Raw genomic sequence first — 25,581 nt, 5'->3', positions numbered from 1 at the left:
GCACACACTTTCCACCCAGAGACATCCCCCCACGGCACCCCAGGGCACGCACCTGCATGCTCTGCTGATACTGTGTCTGCAGAGAACCTGGGGCGGAGGTGGCAGCATCCAGGCCGGACCCAGCCTCCACCCGCTGAGAGATGAAGTTGTTCAAAGACCGCAGCGTGGACAGCACAGTGGTGTTTTCCCCCAGGTCATCCATGGCCCCTTTGCTTTTGGAGGAAGATGAGGGATGGGTGACCGTGAGCCTCTGCAGGCACCACGAGCTCTACCAACAGCCCCAATCTCCCAGGGCTCTTTCTGGGTCCTGACATGACCCCACTGTTCATCAGCACATGTTTGCAGTTAGCTGGCAGCCAAGACTCATCTGTAAATTTGAGAGCCATTTGGCAAGGATGCCATGAGGACGAGTGTCCAGCATACATGTCCAGATGGCAGGGCTGCGACTGGCACATGGTTCATCACTCTGCCTGTAACTCCACACAGGACATCTCAGGCAGCACGACAGGCCAACTAGGTCTTTCTGCACATATTTCACACATCATGAGAGTGGCACTTCAGAAAGTTACAGAACAGACTGGAACCCAGGTGTATGTGGCTCTAAAGTCCAGTGTGCACTGGACTCCACAAGCCAGGGCATGGAGGACAGAGCATGAACAACAGCAAAGAACCAGCATCTGTGGGCCACCCCCCAGGGCATGCTTAAGTGTCTGCCTTCAGCTCAGGTCATGATCCCAGGGTTCTGGGATACAGCCCCGTATCAGGCTCCCTGCTCAGAGGGAAATCTGCTTGTCCCCACTTGTGCTCACTCTCTTGCTCTCTAATAAATAATTAAAATAAAATAAAAAGAACCCACATCCCCAAACCTGTACTGACCATGGCCTGACAGCCGCCTGCCCACCAATGCGTGGGGAACATCCCAGGTACAGTTAATGAGCAAAGGTGTGAATTCCTACAGGTACATACCACGTTCCACCTAGGTAAAAGGCCCGCTCACACAGACTTTCCTAAGGATTTTTTTTTAAGATTTTATTTATTTATTTCACAGAGAGATAGAGCACAAGTAAGCAGAGCAGCAGGCAGAGGGAGAGGGAAAAGTAAGCTCTCCACTGAGCAAAGAGTCCGATCCGGGGCTCCATCCCAGGACCCTGGGATCATGACCTGAGCCAAAGGCAGCCATTTAACTGACTGAGCCACGCAAGCGCCCTGGACTTTCCCAAGTATTAGATTGAAAACGCCTCCCAGCCAACACCCCAAAGGAAGAAAGTGAGGAATCTTAGTTTGACTCTGAATTCCTGTTCGAGGAGAATAGAGCCCTTCTCTGTAGGCCATGTTTGCATCCCGGACAACACACCTGTCTTCTCCACTTCTCAACCACACTGTCAGTGGAAAACCGGCTAGGAGACAGAACAGGACAAGCACTGAGTGCTGAGAGCCTGGTAGATACAGGCCCAAGCGGCAGGAGACAGCACAGGTCTGCTCCAGAAGGCAAACCCCTTTGTTCGCCCAGGTGAGACCGGGGCCACACTCTCCATCCCCTAATGGGAAACTTAGCCACTAGGTTCTGTTCCACTAGGGCCATCCCCTGTAAGAACTGATGCATGTAATCCACTGGAATGAAGCGCACACACAGGTTTTCAACTGCCTGGAACTAAGCCGCTGCACAAGGCACGCGATTAGGCAGCAGCTCAAACTCCATCCTCTTTATGCCACAGACTCCAATCTTCAGCAACCCAACCACGGAAACCCAAACCCCGGGAAATCACAACCTCTGGGCTGCGCGCGCAGAGCACGCTGCCTGTCAGCGGCCCTTCTCCGCCTGGGCACCGAACCAGTACTTCTGCCGCCGTTGGCAACTCCGGGCACAGGGCCGGCTCCGCCAGACCCCAGGCGCCGAGTCGGGGTCTGCCCCGTTCCGACCTCCGCTCCTCTCCCCACCACCAGAGCAGACGGCTCGGACCGCGGCCCCGCTCCGACCCCGCTCCGACCCCAGTCCCGGCCCCTCGCCCGGCTCCCCGCCACCAGAGAAGCCGACTAGGACACCCGCTCCGCTCCGACCCCGCTCCGGTCCCGGGCCCGGCCCCTTGCACCGCTCCCCGCCACCAGAGAAGCAGACCCCGCTCCTGTGCCGGTTCCGGTCCCGGCCCCCGCCCCACTCCCCGCCACCAGAGAAGTCGGTAACGCTCCGCCCCCGGTCCCGGTCCGGCTCCGACCCCGGTCCGGGCCCCCACCACCAAAGAAGCCGACTCGGACCCCGGCCCCGCTCTGGCCCCGCTCTGACACCGGTCCCGGCCCCTCGCCCGGCTCCCCGCCACCTGAGAAGCCGACTGGGACCCCAGTCCCGCTCTGAGGGACCGAGCGCGGCGGGGAGGAGGCCAACAGGCAGGAAAAGGGGACAGCGCCCGCGTCCAGCGCGTCCCCCGGCCCCGGCCCCTGCCCCGGCCCGCCACCCACCGCCGCCCACCGGCGCCCCCGGAGGACCCCGGCGCTAGGCAGCTAACCTCAGACACCGGCGATCGCCGCCACCGCTCAGATCTCCCTCCTCGGTGCCCGCGCCCGCGTATCGCGAGACCTGCCGCCGTGCTCTCGCGAGACTTGGGCAGGACCCGCCGTAAAGACCCAGGTCCGTGCACCACTGAGTCTTGGGAGCCCCGTGTGCGCCCCGGAGCCGCCGGCCCCCGGGAGACCTCGCCCGGAGGACTCTCACCACAGGGTAGCCAGCGGGCCGATCGGGGAGCCTGCCCCCCACAGTGGGACGGACAGCCCTTGGGGCGGTGGCCTCTCACCGTATTGTGTGGAACAGCACCGCCCAACGGTGGCCTCTTCGGGCCAAACTTTCCTGCTCTTGACAACTCCGAAAATTTTGCTGCACTATTGACTTGAATTAATACATCTTTACTTTTCTCTCGGCTCGTTGGCAAAGCAAAATACTCTGCTGCTAGGCTATCCTCCCAGGGCCCTCTGAGCTCCTACAGCCAGAGACCCTCGTCTAGTAACGGGGGTCGTCGTCCTTCCTGAACCTCCTCTTCCCTGTCCCCCACCCAGACTGAGCACCCGAGGGTCTGCACCAACCACCCGCCCAGAGTCTGGAGGATCTACTGCAACCCAAAGGTCTGCACACCCCCCCAGAGTCTGAAAGGTATGCACCCCCCAGGGGGTCTGCAGGGTCTGCACTGTGCCCCAAAGGTCAGAGTCTGCAGGGTATGCATCCCCCCAGGGGGGCTCTGGAGGGTCTGCACCGCCCCCCCCCCAGGGTCTGGAAGATCTGCAATGCCCCCCAGGGTGTGAAATAGGATGGGAACGGGGGATGTGCTGGGGGTAGGACAGGGTAGTCTCGGACATAACTGACCACCACCAAATATAATGGAAAAATGCTAAATCTGGCCTTCAGCCACTTCAGAGTGCTGGACTGAGATCTCGGGCCCTCGTGGAGATTATGGGTACCTTCCTGGGCTCTCCCACAGCCCTATCCCTGAGATTTAATCAGTGATACGGTCAATACACTCTTCATGAGGAATGAGCACGCCTCCAGGAAATGGCTTTGGAGAAACCAATTTTTATAAAAACAAACTTAAAAGCATGGAAATCCATTAAAATCGCACAGTCTACATTGTTCTTTAAAGCCTCACTGAGTTCCTGGAAGAGAGCAGGAAGAGAGTAGAAGGAAATAGATGCACACACTACATGTGGTTGCTTGCTCTGGCCACTGCCAGTCTTGGAGACCCCCCCCCCCCAGGATTCCAGGAACAAAACAAAACACGTCCACCCCCTGGGTAATTCACACCAAATGCCTTCCCTAACCACAGGGGAACTCCCGCTACTTGAAGATGGGATTAACGTATCATCCACCAGAGAGATGGAGATTAGCCCCCAGCTTGAAAGTCGAGGTCTGCACACTTAGCACTATATAAGCAAAATGACAAGGAGACTGACTGTTGCAGTCGGTCCAGGGACAGGGGTGGAGACTTTCTCTGTGACGTGACAGTTACATGAAGGTCACACCAAGGCCCAAGTGTGCTGCCAGCACCTTGCCACTGTCCTTTCATCCTTTCCTCTCCGCCTCACGAATCACATCCTAGAGACTGTTTCTGATGGTACATCCCGGCCAGCGAATATGTACCTTTTTGGCTTCAAACAAAGGTCCCCCACTTATCCTGCCTCCTGCATCCCCAGTCAAGCCCTGAACCCACTCCCCGCGCCCCCGCCACACTCCTGGCAAGAGCTCAGATGACACTTGCAGTGAACAAGGCTCAGAAATGACAGAAGAAACTCTCAGTCCTCTGCAAAATCCCTCCCTCTTTGGTACTGTGTGGCCAAGAGGTACACCTCTGCCGACTCCTTCCTGCTGGCTCTGGGTTTCACTGTCCTGGTGTTCTGGAACTGGCCTGTCAGTCGCTTCCGTAATGCCAGGCTCTGACTTCCAGCCCACGTTTTGCAGAGGAATGTTCCGCCGGGCTCCAGGACATCTGGAGCGAGGTCCAGAAGGGACAAGCACAGGCCAATGAGCCTGTCGTGATCCAGGCTGCGGATCCCCGTGGCATTGGGTGCCATGTCACTCAGAATCACATCTGCTCTCCCTCCAGGAAGCAGTTCTCGGATTTTCTGGAGGGTTCTTGGGTCAGTCACATCAGCGGGGCACAGGAAAGTTGCTCCTTCCAGGGGGAATACGTGAAGAAGATCGACCCCAAGCACAAAGCCAATGGGAGCACTGGGATCTAAAGAAGAGAGAGGGAGTCCATTACTTACATCCTGAACCATCCCTCAGAAATACAAAGAGAAAAACGGAAATAAAAGGTCAGGAGGTCAGGACAAAGGACAGGAGCAAACTCGAGAGAGTAGACACAAGGCCCATCCCCAGCTCTCTCCGTCTACACAGACACAGCGCAAGGAGAGGCGGTCCTCAATCCGCACGGGAGGAATCTGGGGCCCAGAGAAGAGCACCTGTCCCAGAGCACAGGACGTCATGTCACCTCCTGGGGCCTGCTCGCTGTGAGAGGTCTTAACTGAGTGGCCATTCTGACAAGCCAGGACAGAACAGGACCCACTAATACATCTACTACCTCTGCAGTCAACACGTCCGCTCTCCAGCTTAACCCAACTGCTTTCAATGCAGAAGCTACCAGAAACGAGCCAAGAAAGGGGTACAGAGACAGGCAGAAGACAAGGTACAGAACCCGACCCCTCACACAGGTTTCAGTGGCACCCATGGCGCAGTAAAGATGCCACTGTTTCACTCACCCCGAGCAGGACCCCCTCCTGCCTGCGGGACAGCGGCCCCCAGACGCAGGGCTCCCCCCTCACGGCACAGGTGTCCCCGTCCGAGGCCCTCCCCCACACCAGGGAGGGCCCCCACTCTGCCAGCACCCACGGGGAGCGGGGGGCACCAGTTCAGGGTGCGTCATAGACTTGCTGGTTCCGTCTGCTTAGCAGAGGCTGTTCCATGGCGGGGTAACGTGTATTTTACTTTATGTAAAGACTGGAAGTCAGGTACTCTGTAGAGTACATGTTTCAAAGGAGAAAATACCATTCTCATCCCTGGAAAGGAGGACATCCTACATCTCATATCCCATGTGTTATAACCTGATGGGGAGGGGTCCACTAGAGACAAATAGCTTGGGATGCATTCTCACAACTTCTGGGAGGAAAAGAAACCCAATCATTTTACCCACAGTTTGCCTCTGCCACGTCTTCCTGCAGGTTAAACTTGGCCATCTTCATCCTTCTCCTGAAGAGCATTTACGGGGATGGGAAGCACTGAAATCACTTGTTGGATCTATGGGTAGGCTCAGTGGTAGGAAAAGGAACTGAAGTCTCTGACACAAATTCCTTCACTCAGGCAATATTTATTGAGCTAAAAACATTTTTCCCACCTGTTCTAGAGCCCCTGCAGGCATCCCATCCACAGTAACGAGGCTGGATCTTAGATGTGAATGCAGGGAGCGGCACTTCCAGCCTCTGCTTTCAGCAGACCAGCAAATTCCTCTGAACCCCATTCTTCAGTAGGACAATGGGCACATGCCCTCACTCTGCGTGTCACAGCGGCCCTTGTGAATCGGCCTAGTTCACGGAATGCCAGGGATGGTGGCAGCCTCCGATTTTACAGCAGGAAAGAGAGGGAGGGACACACACTAGCAGAAGACCTGGGAGGCACGCTGGTGCCCAAGAGGAGGCTGGCCAAGCGGCACCGGACAGCGGTCTTCTGGAGCTCTGTACAAGCATTTGAAGGGACAACGTGGTTTTCTAAACTGAGGGTACAGGATCCCCGTTGATCAGCCAGGGGAGCCATTTTCATATAGAAAATCTTTGACAAAATCCTAAAATAAAAAACGGCAACAGCGGAGTCTCTCAGGCCAAGCTGGAGGGGAAAACCCAGAGCTTCAGCGGCGGGTGCTCCTAGAGCAGCCCCAGCGGGACTGTGGGGACCCCCTGGGCTTCGAGGACCAGGACCTGGGAACCCCTGGGGTTGATTCAGCTGTACTGTCGCAGAAAGATGTTAGTGTATCAGTAGGTGAAAAAACCCAGCTCCGTTAAGGCTCCAAATCAGCAAGATTGTGGATGTGGGATACTAGCATTTTTTGAAAAGAAAACATACATATATAGTTATGTGTGCAAAAGCAAACCCTGGAAGAGGGCACGCCGACGTGCTGATGTATGCACAGATATGGTGCGATTTAAGGTGTTTTAAACCTGCACTAGAGCCTTCTACCGTGTCCGTTATTTCAAAAACATCAGTGTTCCACTTTCACCCTTCTTACTACCAAACAAGCCACCAAGTGGCTTGGCCACCCAGAATTCTCTGGTGGAGGGCAGCTGGCTCACGCCTGCTGACCCAGGGTGGTCAGGGGCCTTACCTATGCCCACAGCATTGACCCTCTGGACAGCCACCTGGCTCCACGCCCCGGGGGCTGCCCCACAGTCTAACACCCGGAGGCCAGGCCGCAGGATCCTGTGCCTGTCGTCCACCTCCAGGAGCTTGAAGGCACTTCGGCACCGGTAACTCTCCACCTTCGCAGCCTTCACGAATGGGTCCTTAAAATGGCGCATCAGCCACAGGTGCTCAGCCCCGGTGCGACCCTTGTAGTGACTCCCGGCAACATGAAACCTTTGACACCGAAGGGTCGCACCTATCAGCTTCCAGAACCTGATGGAGAAAAAGGGAGCAAATGGGCTGGCGTCACACGGACAGGAGGCTCCCTGGTTCAACCCACATGTTTTTAGAGACGGTGCCTGCAGCCTGAGGGGGGAGGATACTTGGCAAGCTACCCAGCCCAAAAGCAGGTGGAATGGGGTGAACTGAGTCCCTCCCCAAATTCATGTGTTAAAGTCCTAACCCCAGTACCTCAAAATAGAAATGATCTTTAAAGAGGTGGTTCAGTTAAAATGAGACCATACGGTAGGTCCAAATCCAGTATGATTGGTGTCTTCATCAAAAAAGGGACACATGTGCATATGGGAAAGACTGCAGGTGGAGACACAGAGAGAAGGAAGCCATCTACAGGCCAAGGAGAGGGGCCTCAGGAGAAACCAGCCCTGCCCACAGCTTGACCTGATCTGCAGCCCCCAACACTGGGAGGCGGAAGTCCATGCCGTTCCAGCTGCCCAGCCTGGGGTGCTTTCTCACAGCACCCAAGCAAGCGAGCACAGCAGTTGTCACCTTGTAGGAAAGAAGCGTCTTCCACTCGTGGACTTCAGAAGGAAGACTCGAACATCACTGAAAGTCACTTTGTGTCAACCAACGTTTTTCCAGCCCTGGTTAATACTACTGTTAATACCAACGACAGTAACTCCTCCTCACCCAGTACAACTTTCCCTTGGGCTCTGTGGGACTGCGAGAGAACCCCCAAGGACAGGCCCTGGCCTCACTTAGCTCCATGGTTGCAGAGGCCAACACAGGGCCTTACCGGTCACACCACCTTATGCAGCTTAACTCTACCTGTGTGACCAGGTGAAGGACCATTTCCAAGTCTCTTTGGCAAAGTCAAGTTTTTAACAGTTTATCGACTGCCAGGAGCTCCCCCGAAGTCCCCTCCTGATCTCACAGCACCACCCTACACACTAAATTCTGCATCCGCGTTTCTGATGGAAAGAGCCTACCGTCATCCCCATGGCTCCAGGCCAAAGCCCCCTCAACAACCGAAGCATGCTGGCAAGATCAGGACACACCAACTGCAACTGCTGCCTTCAAAGAGCGTAAGGGGTCTCCTGCGAGGAGCACAGAACAGTCCTGGGCCCCAGAACCAACTCCCACAATTGGGGGAAAGGCTGGAAACGAGTCACACCCACCTGGACCTGCAGATTTGACAGCTGACCTCCAGCGCCCACCCACGTCTGGGGTTCAGCACAATGGCCACTCGTGGGAGCCCTCACAGCCTTCAGACCTGATGTGCCCTTCGAAAGCTTCACCTCCACCTGCAGCGTCTCCTCACCTGCCCCCAACTCTTTCCCCACCCTCCACCCTCCACCGTCCCCCTCACCTGCCCTGTCCGCTCTCCCCACCCTACATCAGCAGCGCCCCCTCAACTGCCCCCAACTCTTTCCCCACCCTCCACCTGCAGCGCCCCCTCACCTGCCCCCTCCGCCCGCCCGCCGCTCCTTGGGAGCCGTCCCGAATACTGGCTCCGTATTGGAAGTCCGCTCCTAGGCACTTCGCCGGGGATGCCCGCGTCCGCGCCCCGTTTCCGCCGCCGGAACATGGGACGCGTCCCTGGCCGCTCCTCCTCCCTCACGCTTGCAACAGGCGCTCGGTAAATGCCGGCTGCGCGCACAGCCGCACCAACCTTCCAACCTCACTCACCGAGCCATAGGTGCAGACCCGCGGCGGCCGCCCGCGCCGGAAGTAGCGGCATCACTTCCGGCCATAGGCCACGCCCCCGGAAGCGGCGCCCGGTTTCCGAAAGCGCGCGCGGAACGCGGGCTGGAAGAGCAGGGACCCGAGAGCCTGGGAGCAGAGCCCGGGTCTGGTGAGCTGAGGAGAGGGGAAGGGGCGGGGGGCAGGGCCTAGAGATCGGGGACCTTGGGGGACTCGGGGGACCTGGGAGAGGGGAAGGGGTGGGCGGGGCCAGGTGATAACAGGACCGGGTAGAAGAGGGCAGGGCTCGGGGGACCTGGGGGGAGGGGGGCGGGGGGCGAGGTGAGCAGAGGTCGGAGGAGTGGATCCGGGACCGCCGCGGTCTCGCAGCCCGGAGACCTGATGTCCCAAGCCCCCGCGCTGTGTAAGGCCGGCCTGGGGCTCTGCGGATAGCGGATATCACCGTTTAGAGCCCTGGGAAGGGGCCTCCGTCTACAGTGACTAGACTGGGACCCCACGGCTAACAGATAGGGCCGCCCCGTCTGCGACAGCCTCCCAGCCCCTGACCTTAGGTAGGCTCTCCGAGGACCCCAGCGGCTTCTTCCGGTATCTGTGCACCAGCGGAGCTAGACCCAGACTGGGGCACCGAGTCTGCCCTTTGAGCCCACTCTGCCTCTCAGCTTCCACTTCTTCCTCTGGAAATGGAGAAAGCAAGTCATAGCTCACGGAGTTGTTGGGTTTGTTAAATGAATACTTTTTGAGACGCGCATAGTGAGTGCTTCCTAAGTGGTCGCTGACGCTCCCAGGATCCTCTCCGTCACCAACACAGTTCACTGGGAAGCCAGGGCTCTGGGTCGGAGCCCATGAGCATCACGACGAAGTACACAGGCATAGAGACCCACCCCCAACGCCAGGCCCAGCTGAAGGTGCCTTGGGGGACACGGGAACTTCCCAGAAGGATCCCTGCTCCTGCTGCTCATCCAGCATGGGCCCCAGCGGGGGAGACTTGTGTTCAGTGGGCCCCAGGCTGCGCTGGGGCTGCATGGACAGGGGACCTGCTCTTGGCTCTCCACCATGTCTCCAGCAGTCACCCAGACTTCACCCTGGGAGTTTTCCTCAGGACCGTGCTCCCCCACTAGAGCAGAAGGGGGCCCCTTGTTCCAGTACGAGATCCCAGAGCAGCAATGGTTGTCACAGGCTGGAGGGCGAACCAGCCTTCCTGGGGGGGCTCTGTGCCTTCAGGAGCTACGCACTCCCTGGGACTCTGCAGGTCAACTACTGCTAAGGGGCAGAAGGCAGATCCCCATAGGCCAGAAGAAGACCCCACTGGTGAAAAGGCCAGGGGCTAACCTGCATGGTGATGTTGGCACCCGGGGGTGGACCGCCCTCCAGCTTCTGTGCTGAGGCGGAGGAGTGGTTGACAAGGCCACCTCCTGCTGGGGGCCTGGCCACCGTTGCTGCCGGCTTCACAGGGCCAAGCCCCTTTCTAGCCCGGAAGCCCACTTGTTGTTCAGAGGTGAGCATGTGGGGGAGGGCTGGGAGATGACTTAGCAGGCTTCCCCTCCCTCCCTTCCATGGCACATTCCCATTTCACCCGGGCCCTGGCCTCCATCCCACCCCATCTGCACCCAGGTCAGGCTGACCCAGCCCTCTTGCCTTCCTCAGGGGCTCTCCAGGGGACCATGGGCACTTCCAGGCTCTACACCTTGGTGCTGGTGCTGCAGCCTCAGCGAGTGCTCCTGGGCATGAAGAAGAGAGGCTTCGGGGTCGGCCGCTGGAATGGCTTCGGGGGCAAAGTTCAAGACGGAGAGACCATCGAGGACGGGGCCAAAAGGTGAGGATAGGGTGGGCCTGACCACACCACCAGCTCCCGCGGGGATAGGCTGGAGCTCCTGAACTAGCCCTCAGGCCTCCGTTCTTTCGTCTGCGGAATGGGAATGACAGGAACATCTCCTGCCTCTCTCAAAGGGTGTGGAAGGGCGGCAAGTGCCGTGTATGTGCTCTGTGTTGCTTGGGACGCTGGGAGTGGGTTAAGGCTGCAGCTTCTTCTAGCTATGGGGCTGGTTCATCTCTGGGTGTCTCGGTCTGTTCAGGGGAGCCAATGACGAGCCTTTCTGTCTCAGCCTTTTCAAGCACATGCACACACTCTGAACAATCCTCAACACTTCCCAAGGGCGGGAAGCGAAGCCCAGAGAGGCCAAGCAGCTTGTCTGCGATCAAACAGCTCTCCGATTTCAAGCCTTTGCCCTTCTTTCTCCTCATAGGCGTGTGCAGATAAAATGAAATTGTGTGTAAATGTCACCAAGCACTACACAAGCCTTCGCCATTTGGATGTTATTTTGAAGAAAGCTGGCAACCTTAATTAAGGTCACTTTCCCTGGGCAGGGAACAGAGCCCCACATGCATACCAGTGAGGCTCCTGGAAGGGAAGAAGGCTGTAGGCACTACAGCCCAGTGGTTCTCGAGTTCAGGGTTTTCTAAACATGACAAACCATATAAGAAACGTCTAGTCCCTGAGCAGCAGTGCTCCCACCACGTAACGGGGCATGAACACATCTCCTGTCCTGTTCTTCTTCCTTTGATCGCTGGTCACCAAGCAGACTTCACGGTGCATGGCTGGCCCACAGCCCGGTGTGAAAAGCCATGGCTGCACTGTCCATGGCGTGCACCTCCCCATCTTGGGCCCAGGACCCGGCCCGCCGCAGGGGGTCATTGGTCTGGGCAAGTGCAAGGCCATGTGATCGATCCTGCCCAGGGAGGGCACAGCAGGGACAGAGCCCAGTCTGCTGACACTGGCATCTGGGCCTGTGAGCTGCCCCAGAGGTAGGCCGGGCTGCGGAAGAAATGGCATGGAATATGGACAACCGGGGGTGCCAGTGGTCTGTTCTGCCAACCACGCAAATGTCTTTGCTCTACTGAGACTGTTCACTGGGTCACCGATCTTTAGGGCTCTGCTCAGTGTCAGGACACAGGAAGAGGTCCCGACCCACCCTGCCGAGCTCTCATCTAGCCTGGCTGCCGGGTTCATGAGGACGTGTGTGGAGAGCGGGTCTAGTGGACACCCAGTAGTCTGGGGCATCCAGAATAAAGAGCCTGGGCAGATAACCAGGCAAAAGGGAAAATTCCCAAAGGACCTGACGTTTGGTCCGAGCAGATGGCAGGTGGAAAGTAGCACCCACAGATGCCCAGAGGCTGGAGGGGCAGGACCATGCAGAGGTGTGCACCGTGGGCCTTGTGGGTTGCAGACAGCTTCACCTCCATTCTTGCCGTCCTGGCGACAAGCAAGCAAGCTTCCAGGCCTCTGATTTCTTAGGGCCTTTCCCTCCTGCCCTCTCTATGTTCCGCATTTCCTGAACGAGACACATACGTAAGAAAGCCTCACTCACCCCAGATCCTCAGTACTGAGCGTGATGGTGGCTTTCCCGCAGGGCAGGTGTGGGATCAGGCAGGAAACGTGTCCTGGAGATGAAGCAGGACATGCTCTCTGTCCCCGGGATAGAATTTGAATCCCTCTCAGTCAGCCTCCCACTGCTGTCACACCCAGACCTCCCCTTCTCACCTGGACTCCCCGCTCTGCCCTCTCCCTCCTGAGTCCATTCTCCACACGACCCCCAGGCGGCCTTCCTGAAACTGCATCTGGGTCTCTGTCTCGCACTCATGCATGAGGTCCCTTTAAAGCGTCCAATACCATTAAACCAACCTCCTTTGTCACCCCTAGAGCCCCATTGGGTCCGGGCACACCCTTCTCCCGCCACTGCCCCTCAGATACCCCCAGCTCTGGCCGACCCGGCTTGTCCTCTCTCCTCGCCTGGCTGCCCGCCCACCACAGCCTTCCCATCTTGGCAGGTGACCCCGATGCCCCTCACAGTTAATGATTCCTTTCCCTGCCATCCCCACACCCCAAGGCTCCATGAACCACACTGGTCCTGAAGTCAGCCTACACCCATCTTCACCAGGAACACTTGAGAAATGGGCCCATCATGTGGCCGGCACAGTGATCAGAAGATGGAAAGGGCCACCTGTCCGCTGGCCTCTGTCACAGTCGAAGATTCGGTCTGTTCTAAAACGTCCCAAGAGTGCAGTGACGCGTGTGCGCCCTGGTGTGTGCCGCCAGGCGCCCCTGTGCATTTCTGCGGCTCACGCACCAGCTGTGACCGCCGTCTCTGTCCTGTGCATGGCCCCTGGCTGTTCCCAGGTGGCAGCCACCAGTGGCACCGCCATCAGCAGTCCCAGGTTACCCGTGCCATGTCAGCTTTCCTGATGGCTGCTCCCCAGGGCCGGGCATGCAGAGCCCCGGGTCCTGCTCACGAGTGCACTCGCCAGAGGCGCAAGAGCTCCTCTCCCTCCCAATCAGCAACAGGCACTTTCTCTGATTTCAGCTGCTCTGGAGTGACCCAGGTCTCCGTGAACTTGTGTTTGCCCCGAGGGCTTGAACTGGTGCGCCTGCTCCGTGTCCGCGGGCCACTTGGATGTCTGGTCTTTGTGAACTCTCCGCCCCAGTCTTGCCCATTTTTTAAAAACTGGGTTTTTTAAAAAAACTTTAAAAACTTTTTAAAAAACTTTTAAAAAACTTTTTAAAAGACTTTTTAAAAACTTTAAAAAAACAGTTTTAAAAAAAATCCGGGTTTTTAAAAAAAGACAGTTTTTAAAAACTGTCTTATTCTTAAGGATTTGCAGTTCTTTATACACTTTCACATCCGTACTGATTTCCTGCTTGACGTCTCGTACGAGGACGGTGAATTCATCTGTTTCTCCTTGGAGTTGTTAGTTTTTGCCTCCTGTCGTTTGACTCTCTTTTGAGGCACATGCGTGCATGTTAAAGACTGTATCGTGGAGAAACAGCCGCTTTACCCACACATAATACCCATCGTTATTCCCGATGCCTGAAATCCAGACGGATATTCCTGCTTTCGTTAGTTCACATGGTGTGTTTTTCTCCACTTACTTTTGATCTGTATTTTTTAATTTTTATCGTTTTATCCTTCATGCTTGTAATCTTTCTATCCAGCGTGGTTCCGTGCAGACAGGTGGTCTTGTTTTCTGATCCCCTCCGACCATCTGCCTTCCAGATGTGTGGTCCACTGATGTTCCAAGTGGAGACTCCTACGGTTGGGTTCATATCTGAACCCTTGTTCTGTGTTCCTGTTTTTGTCTTCCTCTCCTTTTCTTGGTTTTGTGGTGTTAACTGAGCACCTTCTAGGAGTCCATCCATCTCCTTTTTTAGCAGGTAAGCTCTCCTTATGTGACTGTTCTGCTACTTGCCCCAGAATTTACAGCTAATCCAGGCACTGTCCCGTCCCATGGGCAGTTTGCCTGCCTCCTGACAACAAACATCCCAATTCCAGCCCCCAGCCCTGTATCCTTGTGGTCGTTCCCTTTATGTAGGCGTGTGGGAGGTGCACACACAGGATAGGAGATACATCCTGTTACTTTGAGCAAATGGTTACCTGTTAACATCAGTTAAGAGTTAAAACTGTTTCACCTTGGGGAGCCTGGGTGGCTCAGTCCTTTCAGTGGTTAAGCTAACCGTCTGCCTTTGGCTCAGGTCATGATCTCAGGGTCCTGGGATAGAGTCCCATGTCAGGCTCCATGCTCAGCGGGGAGCCTGCTTCCGCCTCTGCCACTCTCCCCAGTTCATGCTCTCACTCTCTTGCTCTCTCTCAAATGAATAAAATCTTTCTTAAAAAAATTAAACTGTTTCATCTTGCCTTCACCTACTCCTTCCACGCTCTTACATTCTCTGTGCAGATGCGAGGTCTGATCTATCCCTTTCCTTCTAAGAATTTGCTCTCTATTTCTTAGCAGGCAAGTGTGCTGGTAATAGAGTCCCTCCACTTTTAAGAAAGTCTGTATTTCACCTTCCCTTTTGAAGGGAAGGAGAGTACAGAATTCTAGGCTGGTGGGTTTTGTTTCTTCTCCGAACTCTAGCTGGCCTACTCCCTGTCTTGCCCACCCTGCGTCTCAGGAGTCAGAGGTGAGTCCTACCCTGTTCCTGTCTGGGCAGGTGCTTTCTGCCTCTGGCTCCTTTCAGGATTCTTTTTTTATTTTATTTTTTAGATTTTATTTATTTGCTTTATCTTAGAGGGTGTGTATGTGAGTGGGGAGAGAGGCAGAGGGAGAGAGAGAGAGAATCCCAAGCAGACTCCACACTGAGCAAGGAGCCCAATGCGGGGCTCAGTCCCAGAACCCTGAGATCATGACCTGAGCTGGTCAAGAGTCAGGCACTCAGCCGACTGAGCCCCCAGGCGCCCTGGGTCTTTTATCTTTGATTTATTACACTTTGAAGGTAACATGTCTGACATTTGTCATGTTTGGTGTCTGCTGAGATCCAGGACCTGTAGTTTGGTGTCTGACATTAATTCGAGAACATTCCCAGTCATGTCTTTTTGTCCTTCTCTCTCTCCTCCGGCCAGTGTTTCCATTACACGTGGTTCCTGTTTCCTGGCTGTCCCACACCCTGGATATTTTGTTCGGTTTTTTCCGATCTTTGTTCTCTTTGCTGTTCTGTGTTGGGCCATTCTGTCGAGATGCCCTCTAGCTCACAGTCTTCCCGCGGCCACGTGCAGACCCCTGCAGGTGTCCTCTCCCGTGGCTTGCCTCTTTGTTCTTAATGATACTTCGATGAGCGCAAGTCTCCTCTTAATGGGATCCCGGGTACAGCTTTTTCTTTACAAGGCAGCATTTCTACATTCTTTTTTTTTTTTTTTTAAGATTTTATTTATTTATTTGACAGACAGAGATCACAAGTAGGCAGAGAGGCAGGCAGAGAGAGAGGTGGAGGCAGGCTCCCTGTGGAGCAGAGAGCCCGATGCGGGGCTCAATCCCAGGACCCTGGGATCATGACCTCAGCTGAAGGCAGCGGCTTAACCCACTGAGCCACCCAGGCACCCCTCTACATTCTTTTAAAGAAATCTTTGCCTATCCCAAGCTTAGGGAGACATTGCCCTAAGTTTTCTTCTGGAACGTTCAGGAGTGTTAGATAGCCGCCGCTCATCTGGAATGGAGTTTGGGGTGCGATGTAAGGCAGAGATCGAGATTCATCCATCCCGATGTCCAGCTAACACAGCATCTTCTGCTAAGGAGACCACGTCTTCCACTGCCTGCAGCCCCCCTCTGGCATAATCACAGGGCAGACATGACATGGACCCTGATGTCCATTTCCTGTGCCACTGTACCCAGTGCCACACAGAGGTGTCTGCAGCCAGGTGGGTAACTGAGCTGCTGTGCTGGGCTCTGGGGTCTGCCCTCCAGATGCTCGCTTGACCACAGAGGCCGCCGGTAGGGCCACTCCGTGGCCCTGGACTTGTCACTCTGTCCTGGCCTCACCACAGATTACATCCTCCATGGAGTCGGCGACCTTTTATTGTCAGGCTCACTCACAGCCATGTTCTAAAGGTGCCCGTGGTCCTCAAAGGCTTGGGATCTTTCACGCTCTCGAGGCCTCATCCAACGAGTGGGGCCGTGGAGGGCGCTTCCTTCCGGCTGCACCCGGGTGTCCACAGGGTACATTATGCCCCTGCAGGCAGCATGCTCCCCGTGGAGGACCTGCTCCCCCTGAAGAACATCCTCCGTGTCCACGGGGCAGGCATGGTTCCCATGCTCAGAAGCAGAGGGCCGGGCCATGGTGCCACAGACATTCTTCACGAAAGCAGCGGCAGGCCTACCCTGAGGCTGAGGGAAGACGTTTGGCCCCACACAGTCCACCCAGCGGGCTGCACGGCCCCACACTGGCTCCTGGGCTTGGGGTCAGCTCTGAGGCGCCCTCTCCAGGAACACCAGCTCCTCTCCCCAGGGCCACTGGGGTACCAGCCCGGTGCCCAGGATGGAGCCAGAGATCAGGACCCCTCTGACAATGGAGAATTGTGCCCCTGCCCCTGTGGGTTGAGAGGGAGGGGCCTGCTGGCGCTCTAGTCCATTGTTGGTGCTCAGGGCCCCACAGGCCACAGGGATGACCAACTCCAGCATCAGCCCTGGGCCACAACGGCTGTCCAGGCTGCTGGCAGGGAAGTGAGTGGGGATGGCCTCTGCAGGGAGCCTGGCCCATGCCTTGTCCACCATGCTCCCCTTATGCCCTTACGGATCCCAGAGCAGGGTGCAGGTCTCACCGCAGACCTGGGGTGGCCAAGTGAACCATCATCCCTGGGGGAGCAGCCGTGTGAGCAGCAAAGATGCAGCATTCTTTGAGGGAGGGGGTGTAGGTTCCAGGCACTTGGGGACTTGGGGCCCATCAGAGTCAGGTTTGGGCCCTAGGTGGGTGGAGGGTCCCATCTCTCTGGCTAGCGTACCAGACGCCCCCAGCATGATGGCACAGCACCATGTTCAGAGAACCTCAGGAGGGGCTACAGGGGCCCCCACACCCACCCAGACACTTGGCTGCTGTCATTTTGTTTAACGCATGACTCAGCCTGTTCAATGCCATCTGGAGAGCTGAGCGTCACACATACAATCCGACACTCCAGCAAAGCTGAAACTGTCATCCCCGCTAATTACCCCAGCCTGTGAAGTGAGGTTACTGATATTTCGTGCACTGCTGTGTATTCGGGGAAGATTAACCAAAACTAGTCAAAACACTAAATCACTAGGTGAGGTTCTTCAAAATAAGGCCCACCAGCCTGCTGCTGGGAGTGCTGGGGGAGGCCCCACGGGGAGCCAGGACTGAATTGGGGAGCTATTTGCACCCCCAAGTGAAGACACACGTTCATGTTTTTAGGTCAAGTCTAATTTTAATTAGCCGTGGCAGTGAATAAATTCCAGCTTTCAGAACCACTCAGGCCTGGTCCGCAGTGGCAGGCGGCTGCCACGACGCCCCCACAGGCCTTCCTCAGAGCTCGGGGTGGGTGCCATGCGGAGGAAGGTGTCTGTTGGAATCGGACCACCAAGACCCCACGTGTGTGTGTCTGTGTTTAATGAGCAAAGCAGCTTCCCTGGCTTCTCGTTCCAGTACAGGAAGCAATTATGCATTGTGTCCCTGACAGAACCCAGAGATCAAAGCTAAGGAAAATAAACCACCTTCATTGCACACGACTATAAACGGTCAGGCATAATGAGAACACTTACAGAAACAAATAAATACAAGGCAGGAGGGAACCAAGACTCCCCCAAGAAGGAACAGATGGAGCCCCACTGCTGCCACAGCCTGGAGAGCCCACAAGTCCCAAGCATGGAGCTTCCAGAACGCGCTGGCTGCTGGACCACAAGTGAAGGAGGCAGTGGAGCCACTAGCTGGGCAGACATGAGCGGTTCAAGGCATGCACGCAAAGCAACTCCTCGCCGGGGCCTTGTAACCGGTCAGCTGGCCACTGTTACCATCTAGTGACCCGCACTGGTTGGGAAACTGGCCAAGCTTCGGGAGGTGTGGGGGCTGCTGTGCTCCCGTGTGAGATCCACGGGCATGAGCACATGCATCATGTCTGCAGGCATGTAAAGGCATGCATGAGGGAGACAGCCCAGAGATGACACAGAACTGGTCACAAGTGCTCCTTCTGGGGAGGTGTCCAGGGGTGCTGGCCACATTGTCTGCCGCGAACATGTGGTCAGGGGATGCTGTGAAACAGGCCAGCATCAGAACATTCAGGGGCAACCTGGTTCTGCTGTTGTGCCTCACACCTGTGCTGGGGTGGGGAGTGGGTCCCCTGTGATCAGCTGCGGGGGAGCCAGCTGGAGGGTTGGGGTGCCTCCTTGGGAGACCACGGAAACCTGTGTGTGATCCTATGCTTTCTGAGCATGGGTATGAGCAGAGGGGATCTTCGGTTTCCGGGCCCAGGTGCCTGGAGCCTGCGGCCCGCAGAGAGCATCAGCGTGGCTGTTGCCAGCCCACAGGAACAGTAGGAGCTGGACAGGGTGGGAGGGTCCCAGTTCTGCTGCCCGACCCCCATGACCCCCAAGCAGCTGAGCTCAGCCGGGCCTGGGCTGCCCTGTGGCTCGCGGGCTGTTGAACTGGGTTGGCCTGTCCGCCCTGACCCAGAACCTCTAAACAGAATCAAGATTTAAACAGTCCCCAGATTAACTATCAAGTCCTACCAGGTCAGGAAGTGCTCGCATGTTCTGGTTGCACAACCCCCCCCCGCCCCCCTGCTCCTCCACATCCCCCCAGCGCCTCGCTGTAACAGCCACCCACCCCACCTGCAGGGAGCTACAGGAGGAGAGCGGTCTGACTGTGAACACGCTTCACAAGGTGGGCCACATCATGTTTGAGTTCGTGGGTGAGCCTGAGCTGATGGACGTGCACATTTTCTGCACAGAGAGTGTCCAGGGGACGCCTATGGAGAGCGACGGTGAGTGTGGGAGTCCATCCCTTCTCCCTACCCCAGCGGGCAAGGGGAAGCCAGGTCCAGGTCCCGGGATGAGGCGCTGCGCCAGCACCCAGCTCTAAGCCCTGTTCCTCTTCCACACAGTGACACAGCTGGGAGGACTGAACCCTAGAGCACGTCCAGTTCCTCACACAGATGTGCGTGGGGATCACTCACTGACGTTGTGATTGCAGCCCAGGTGGAACATGCGCGCTCTCTCCTTTCCACCCGCTACAGAAATGCGCCCTCAGTGGTTCCAGCTAGACCAGATCCCCTTTGCGGACATGTGGCCCGATGACAGCTACTGGTTTCCCCTTCTGCTTCAGAAGAAGAAATTCCAGGGATACTTCAAGTTCCAGGGTCCCAACACCATCCTGGACTACACGCTCCGCGAGGTGGACAAGCTGTAAAGGCAGGAGAACCCTGACCCCTGCGGGCTGCAGGACTCTCATCGCCCGCTCACTGAGCCCCAAGGCAGGGGTGGGGGGAGGTGGGCGGAGGTGAAAATAAAGACCCTTTGCCTTTTCCACACTCCTTGCAGACCCCGGTACAGCCAACCCAGGTCTGTCCTCGGGAAGCTGCCAGATGGCTGGCCATGACCACAGCCTGGGGCAGAGGGGACAGCTGGAGGGCTGGGCACTGCCTTGTGCCATGCCACAGGTTCTTGTTGGGACCCGTGTGGGCAAGAAGCTGTATCCTCCTTAGTCACCACCCTGACGTCATGGGGAAACTGAGGCAGTCATGGCCCAGGGCTAAAACCCTGGTCTAATTCACCAGAGGCTGTCCACCAGGAAGGGGGGAGGCAGAGAATGCACAACTTAGCAACTGTCATAAACAGGTTTAATGGTTGTTCGTGCTTACGTAAAAATCTTGGAATGTAGGCCATTTGTGAACAATTCCAGTTTACTGGGTGTAGTAATCACTGACCCTCACAGCCTCATAAAGTGCTCCGCACAGCAAACTGCATCCCTAAGGGGGTACAGAAGCAGCCCAGCACCAGTCCGTGCAGCCCTACACGCACCCACATCAGAGCCTGCGTCTTCTGCTCCTGCCACACATCTGCAGGCCACAGCAAGTGAGCGAGGTCCAGGCTGGAAGGTCCTGGGCAGAGTTCCACTCCAGCCTTGCCAGAGTGCAGAGCAGGGCTCTGGCCGGTGCCATCGGACTGTGCAGGCCATGGAAGACAAGGCCATCCCACTCTCCTGGGCAGCCTAGGCCTCCCAGGACATCACTGAGCAGAACAACCCAGGCCTGCAGCCCAGGCACAGGGGCACATGGAGGATGTGTGGACTAAAGGTGGCCTCTACTGTCCCCAGCTGAGGGCACCAGGAGGACATGACTCCCCCACCCCACCCCCAGCAAGTCTTATCTGTTGACCTCCCTGCAGGACCTGGGGAGGGAGGGGTTGGGCCAGAAACGCCCCTCCAGCCAAGAGCAGCAGGCCAGACTGGCTCCCACCTTCCACAGCAGGAACACAGAGTCGCCCGCAAGTCCTCTTCAGAAAGCACACTGCAAGGCTCTAGAGCTGGAAATCTCCTCGGACGTGGGTGAGGAGGCCCTCCCTGCACCGGCCCTCCCGCCTTCATGCTGCTGCCCAGCGCGTGTGAGGCAGGGCCTGCTCAGGGTGTCTCCATGGTCCTGGGGTGGCCCGTCCCTCACGGGCCAGGGCACGTGCGGGTGAGCAGCAGCTGGCAGAGACAGAACAGGAGACTTAAGGCTCCTGCTTTATGGCTCAAGTGTACATGAGGCTGTGGGAGCAGCCCTCAGGACCGCACAGACCCACTCACAGCACCCGAGAACCCGTTTCTACAGCGGGAGTCAGAACGCAAGCACCACCCAGAAACAGGCCAGTAACCAAAGCAGCTCCTGACGTGCTGGGCTCTGCAGGCACACTGCCCTGCTCCCTGTGAGCCCAGGAAGGCACAAGCCACCCTCACAAGGCCACGGGCTGGGAAGGGCACAACTGCCTTACCACCACCACCCCCCGCGCCCCCACAGCTGCTGTGCTGGCACAGGCAGGACCCATGCGTGGGGTGGGCCCGAGTCCCCACCTGACACAGTTGTCCGGCCAGACCAAAAGGACACGGTCCCCCAGACTGCGGTGTGCACAGTGCCCTCGGGGAAGCCCACCTGCCTGCGGGTACAGAAGTCACCCTCGGTCCCCATGCCGTGTGCAGACACACAGGCAGACGAGACCCAAGAGAAGCCCTGCACGTCTGCACGCACCCCCAGAAGGCGTGAATCTCAGGAATCCTGCCGTGCAGTCAGAACCTCCAGCCCCGCTCGGGACCAAGGACAGTGAGCTCAGAGGGCTGCGGACGTTAGAGGACGCGCCCTGCCTGCGGACACAGAAGGGATTCCAAACAGGAAACACCCAGGACCTCAACACACAGGAACCCCAGACTCCTGAACAGATGCCCTCTGGGCCTGTGCGTGCAGAGGGAGGCTAGAAGCAGGGGTCTGAACGCCCAGAGCAAATGAGGTCAGTTTAAAGCAGGTCAGCCATGGCAACATGGCCCCCTCCTGCCGAGCCCAGCTAGGACGCTGCCCCCACCCGCCGGCCTTCCTGTGCCCTTCCAGCCTCCAGGCTTAAGGTGCGGTCTGCAAAGAGGGGGGCATCCAGGCAGCCGAGAGAACAGAGCCATTGCTGCACTGGGACAAACAGAAGCAACAGTTCACCTTGTCTCCAACATTGTAGACCGCTGTGCACACACGGGTTACAGAATGAGGTGCACACAGGTAGGGACACAGGACACTTTCCCCAGAGACTAAGCCGCGGCCCCCACAGCACTCCCCCAGGCTTGTCTCTTGGAAATCAACACCATCTGTGCGCCCAGCGCCCCCCAAGTCCCCACCCCACACACACTCACACTGCCATGCCCACACCTTCCCAAGACGTCCTGCTGGCCTCCAGGGATATGCCCGGTACAGCCACCTTTCGTCCGACATAAGGACAGTCCTGCCCTCTGTGGGGCCAGCTCATCCAGACCCTCCCAACTGCTCTAAGCCCCTGGGGTCCCTGCACATGTCCCCCCAGCACCTGCCACATGGAAACTATCCCGCCGCCCTGCCCTCTGGGGATCAGAGAAAACCATTTCAGGGACCCTCTGCTTCTCCCAGACAGACTCACAGGCACCGTGTGGCAGGCGGGGGCGGGGGGGGAAGGGGTCAGGGGCAGTTGAGCAGATCCCAGTGGCCTCCGCCCTACTTTCCAACCCCACCCCCACCCGGCCCGGACATCAGCCCAACACCGGGGACCCTGTGGTGGGCGGGGGCAGCCACTGTCTGAAGGGAATTAAAGAGGGACACACCGTTTGGAAAGAGGTTTTAGTGAGGCCGCCGGAGCTCCCGCCCCAGGCCTCTGGAACTAGTGAGAAGACCTGCCGTCCTGCGGGGGCCCCGGCGGGAGCAGGGAGCTGCTGGGTCCCGCGAAGAGGCAGCTGAGCTTGGGCTGCAAGTCGTTCCACACCTTGCTCATCTGGAGGACGAGAGGGAGCACGGCGGGATGAGAAAGGCCACAAGCAGACGATCTCCGTAAAACCCCCGAGGAGCCCCAACATGGCCCATGTGGGGCCCTGGGCCACCTCCCCCAGCACCGCCAGACCAGGGGGCCACTGGCCCTTCCCTCGCCATCTCCACCCCTTCCTCCACTAGGGACGCCAAAACCAGAGGGAACCACACGCCCTGCATGCAGGCCAGAAGATGGGACCTGCCACCTTGACCACTCTGCCAGCACCGGCCCCTCAGGGTGGCGGGTCGCACATGAGGCCTCCACCAGAGGAACACACGAACGCGGGTGTGGGAGTCAGATGTGCGGCAGCCACCAGCTCACACTCCGGTATCCAGGTTGAGGAGCGGCTACCAGCAGCCCAGGGAGGAGGGAGGCTCGGAGCCCACTCCCCTGTGCAGGCCTTCCCCAGAGGGGACAAGCCCCTTCCTCTCTGGCCGCTGCATCAGGACCCTCGCCCAGGGACAGGGACACAGCAGTCCCAGACGCTTGCAGCCCATCGCCCTCCGCATCCCACGCCGATCTTAGAGGCGCACAGCACACGTTTTGGAAATGGAAACTTGCCACAGAGGGTAAATGGCACAGCCGAGTCATGGGGCCAGGCAGGGAGCCACAGACCTTGCCAAGTCTCCAGACAAGCAGAGCACCTGTTCCAAGCAATGCAGGAGCCGCCACCCAGAGGACGTGAACCGGGGTCTGTACCAACCCCTTGCCCTCTCTGCCCGATGTGTCCCATCTCTTCTCTCAATTCTGGAGACACTGTGCTTTACCCGACTCCACAATTCCTCCAGGAGAGGAGGAATGCTGCTTCCTTCATGGTCTCATGCTGCACCCCCCCAACCCCACGAATCAAGGGGACAACTCTGCCACTGCTGTTCAGGGTACGTGTAAGACAGTAGCTGTGACCAGACCTGTTTCCAGGTCCCGTGCTCCCCAGCTCGCGGCCCTTCCCTGGCAGTTCGCGAGGCCAGCTGCACAAATGCCAGGCTCCCAGGCAGAGCCCAGGCAGGCGCAGGGAGACCCACCTCCTTGTGCCCTTGGATCTGCGAGTTGACAAAGGCCCCGAGGATGTGGGAGGTGAGGGGCAGGTACGCGTGGACCAGCTGCGTCTCCTGGTGCAGGCAGTACAGGGAGAAGTAGCTCCGCAACTCCATGGTCTGGATGGCGTTCTCCTGCTGCACACACGAGCCACCCTTGCTCCCGGCCCCACGGACGCGAGGAGCGTCGCACCAACATGCCGCCAACACCCCCCCCCCCCCCCCGCGGCCCCCCCCCCTTCCCCGCAGCACAGCCGAGGCAAACTCCAAGCCACCTGCCCACCACAGCACCCCCTGGCTACACTGCTGGCTATGGCAGCCCCAGGCGGCAGCACTCTGGAAGCCCAAAGCCAGGCCCCAAAGTACCACTCCAGGGTCCAGCCAGGCTGGGCATGCAGCGGCCCCGTCAGGCCTGCTCACAGGCCACCCCATCCCCCATGCGAGAACCACCTCGACGATGCGGGACTCCAGCTGCTCCACCGACTCGGGCTCACGGCTCTGCACAGCAGCGCTCAGCATCTGCCTCTTCATCAGGCTGTACTTGTGCAGGGCACGCTGGTGCTTATGCAGCACACCCTTCTCGTGCCGTTCGCACAGGTCCTGGGGGGAGGGGCAGCTGCGCTCAACCACCGGCCAGAAGGGCCCTGGAGCCACCCTCCCTCCATGGGAGGCAGCGTGGAAAGGGGAACTACAGGAGGAGACACACGCTCCAAAGTCCGCGCTGTTCATGCATGAGCCCCTTCCTCTTCGGAAACCGCTCACACCACACCCACTCGCTCCATGCTCAGCAAGTGTTCGAGGAACAGAGCTGCTCGGGTGACAGGCCCGGGGTCGAACCAGGAGGGGCTGCAGCGCACATCAGTACCACAAACTAAAAACCCACAAGAAAAGGTCCTGTCCACAGGAGAGGATGGACAGGGACAATGGAAGGTGGACCGCCGACCTTCCCACTGCCCAGTGGCAGGAAGCCCATGTCCCTCCAGTAACAGAAAGACCCGTCTCCAAAAGGTACACTGGCATTCCCAGGGGTCTGAAATAGCCCCAGTCAGGAATCCTGTGGGAAACACTGGCCACAGAATGACAGTACTGTGATCTCAAGGTGATCTGACTACCATCCAACTTAATGGAGAGATCCCTTCTGGGACCTTCCTCAAAGTACTGGGCCCCTCTCCTTGAGCTCAGCACAAAGGATTCTCTGCTTCACAGACACTCCAGCCCATCACCAACACCACCCCGGTCCGGAAGCCAGCTCTGCATGGAGCCGGAGTCGGACTGCCCAGAACCTCTACCCCAGGAAGAGACAAGCTCCCTCAGCACCAGACCAGCCCCTCAGTTATGTGGTGGGAGCTACGACAGTCACACACACACACGCGCGCGCCCGCAGCATGCACGCTCACATGCCTACATGTACACATGTGCCTGCACAGTCACATGCACGTGTGTGCATGGAAGTGTGTGTATCCCCAGGTGCACACGTGCTCATACACATGCACGTGTGCGCACAGATGCATACATATACGCACACGTGCACACGGTCACATGCATGCATATACACTCATGCATACGCATGTGCACATGTACATACCCACACTCACACCTATACACACTCATACATAAACACAAATATATACACATGTTCACACACACGCATACACACTCGTGCACACCCTCATACACACACACATATATATGCACACACACACACAGCTCATACACGTGGATACATCCAAACATACACACAGGCATACATATATGCTCACACGCATGTGTGCACACACAGCCGCCACTCTCAGACCAAGGGAAGCCAGAGGACCATCTGCACACCTGCAGGGGCCACAGCCCAGAGCACCTGCAGAACCCACCAAGGGGCAGTAACACTGGCCAGACTGCCTACGGCCCATCCTCCCTCCACAGCCCTGGGTTCGCGGCACTTCATCCTCAGGAGTCACACCCATGAGA

General features: G+C 57.6%; 4 protein-coding genes and 1 long non-coding RNA gene across 6 annotated transcripts in view; 1 reads left to right on the top strand and 4 right to left on the bottom strand.

The window, feature by feature from the left end:
• Positions 1-2,550, bottom strand: part of LOC111145738 (mitotic arrest deficient 1 like 1) — a 329,575-nt gene extending 327,025 nt beyond the window's left edge. The window contains exons 1-2 of the mRNA XM_022500905.1: positions 2,502-2,550; positions 53-212 (exon numbers count right to left, since the gene is read on the bottom strand). Coding sequence (XP_022356613.1) covers positions 53-202 — 150 coding nt within the window. The 5' untranslated portion in view covers positions 203-212; positions 2,502-2,550. The remainder of the gene's footprint in view (positions 1-52; positions 213-2,501) is intronic.
• Positions 2,551-3,715: 1,165 nt separating this feature from the next.
• LOC111146412 (mitochondrial rRNA methyltransferase 2) lies at positions 3,716-8,859 on the bottom strand. The gene is made up of 3 exons (XM_022501953.1): positions 8,795-8,859; positions 6,852-7,141; positions 3,716-4,715 (listed from the first exon to the last, which is right to left on the bottom strand). Exons 1-3 carry the CDS (start codon positions 8,857-8,859, stop codon positions 4,273-4,275), a joined length of 798 nt encoding a protein of 265 aa, XP_022357661.1. The 3' UTR covers positions 3,716-4,272.
• Positions 8,860-8,881: 22 nt separating this feature from the next.
• LOC111146414 (nudix hydrolase 1) lies at positions 8,882-19,608 on the top strand. 2 transcript variants are annotated; one of them, XM_022501956.1, is made up of 4 exons: positions 8,882-8,960; positions 10,454-10,622; positions 18,917-19,062; positions 19,315-19,608. In XM_022501956.1, the coding sequence occupies exons 2-4, from the start codon at positions 10,471-10,473 to the stop codon at positions 19,485-19,487; spliced, it is 471 nt and encodes a 156-aa protein (XP_022357664.1). In that variant the 5' UTR covers positions 8,882-8,960; positions 10,454-10,470; the 3' UTR covers positions 19,488-19,608. The 2 variants fall into 2 exon arrangements, with proteins under 2 accessions (XP_022357664.1, XP_022357663.1); XM_022501955.1 differs by having other exon boundaries at positions 8,887-8,955.
• Positions 9,134-13,311, bottom strand: LOC111146415. Its single transcript, XR_002640537.1, has 3 exons — positions 12,175-13,311; positions 9,356-9,483; positions 9,134-9,231 (listed from the first exon to the last, which is right to left on the bottom strand). It is a non-coding gene; the product is annotated as an uncharacterized LOC111146415 (long non-coding RNA).
• Positions 19,609-19,900: 292 nt separating the features above from the next.
• The window catches only part of LOC111146413 (sorting nexin 8), a 39,223-nt gene continuing 33,542 nt past the window's right edge, over positions 19,901-25,581 (bottom strand). Inside the window, exons 9-11 of the mRNA XM_022501954.1 lie at positions 24,073-24,222; positions 23,611-23,760; positions 19,901-22,555 (exon numbers count right to left, since the gene is read on the bottom strand). Coding sequence (XP_022357662.1) covers positions 22,445-22,555; positions 23,611-23,760; positions 24,073-24,222 — 411 coding nt within the window. The 3' untranslated portion in view covers positions 19,901-22,444. The remainder of the gene's footprint in view (positions 22,556-23,610; positions 23,761-24,072; positions 24,223-25,581) is intronic.

Source organism: Enhydra lutris, unplaced genomic scaffold, assembly GCF_002288905.1.
Source record: "Enhydra lutris kenyoni isolate GAN:26980312 unplaced genomic scaffold, ASM228890v2 scaffoldscaffold13, whole genome shotgun sequence".
NCBI lineage: Eukaryota > Metazoa > Chordata > Mammalia > Carnivora > Mustelidae > Enhydra > Enhydra lutris.
This window is presented reverse-complemented; position numbering and strand designations above follow the sequence as displayed.

Excerpts from the sequence above, each read along its gene's own strand:
- LOC111146412 (XM_022501953.1), bottom strand. The coding sequence starts at position 8,859 with ATGGCCGGAAGTGATGCCGCTACTTCCGGCGCGGGCGGCCGCCGCGGG. Across the intron at positions 7,142-8,794 it reads GGGTCTGCACCTATGGCTCG|GTTCTGGAAGCTGATAGGTG; the intron begins GTGAGTGAGGTT and ends TTTCTCCATCAG. Across the intron at positions 4,716-6,851 it reads GGTCAATGCTGTGGGCATAG|ATCCCAGTGCTCCCATTGGC; the intron begins GTAAGGCCCCTG and ends TCTCTTCTTTAG.
- LOC111146414 (XM_022501956.1), top strand. The coding sequence starts at position 10,471 with ATGGGCACTTCCAGGCTCTACACCTTGGTGCTGGTGCTGCAGCCTCAG. Across the intron at positions 10,623-18,916 it reads ATCGAGGACGGGGCCAAAAG|GGAGCTACAGGAGGAGAGCG; the intron begins GTGAGGATAGGG and ends CCCCACCTGCAG. Across the intron at positions 19,063-19,314 it reads GACGCCTATGGAGAGCGACG|AAATGCGCCCTCAGTGGTTC; the intron begins GTGAGTGTGGGA and ends CACCCGCTACAG.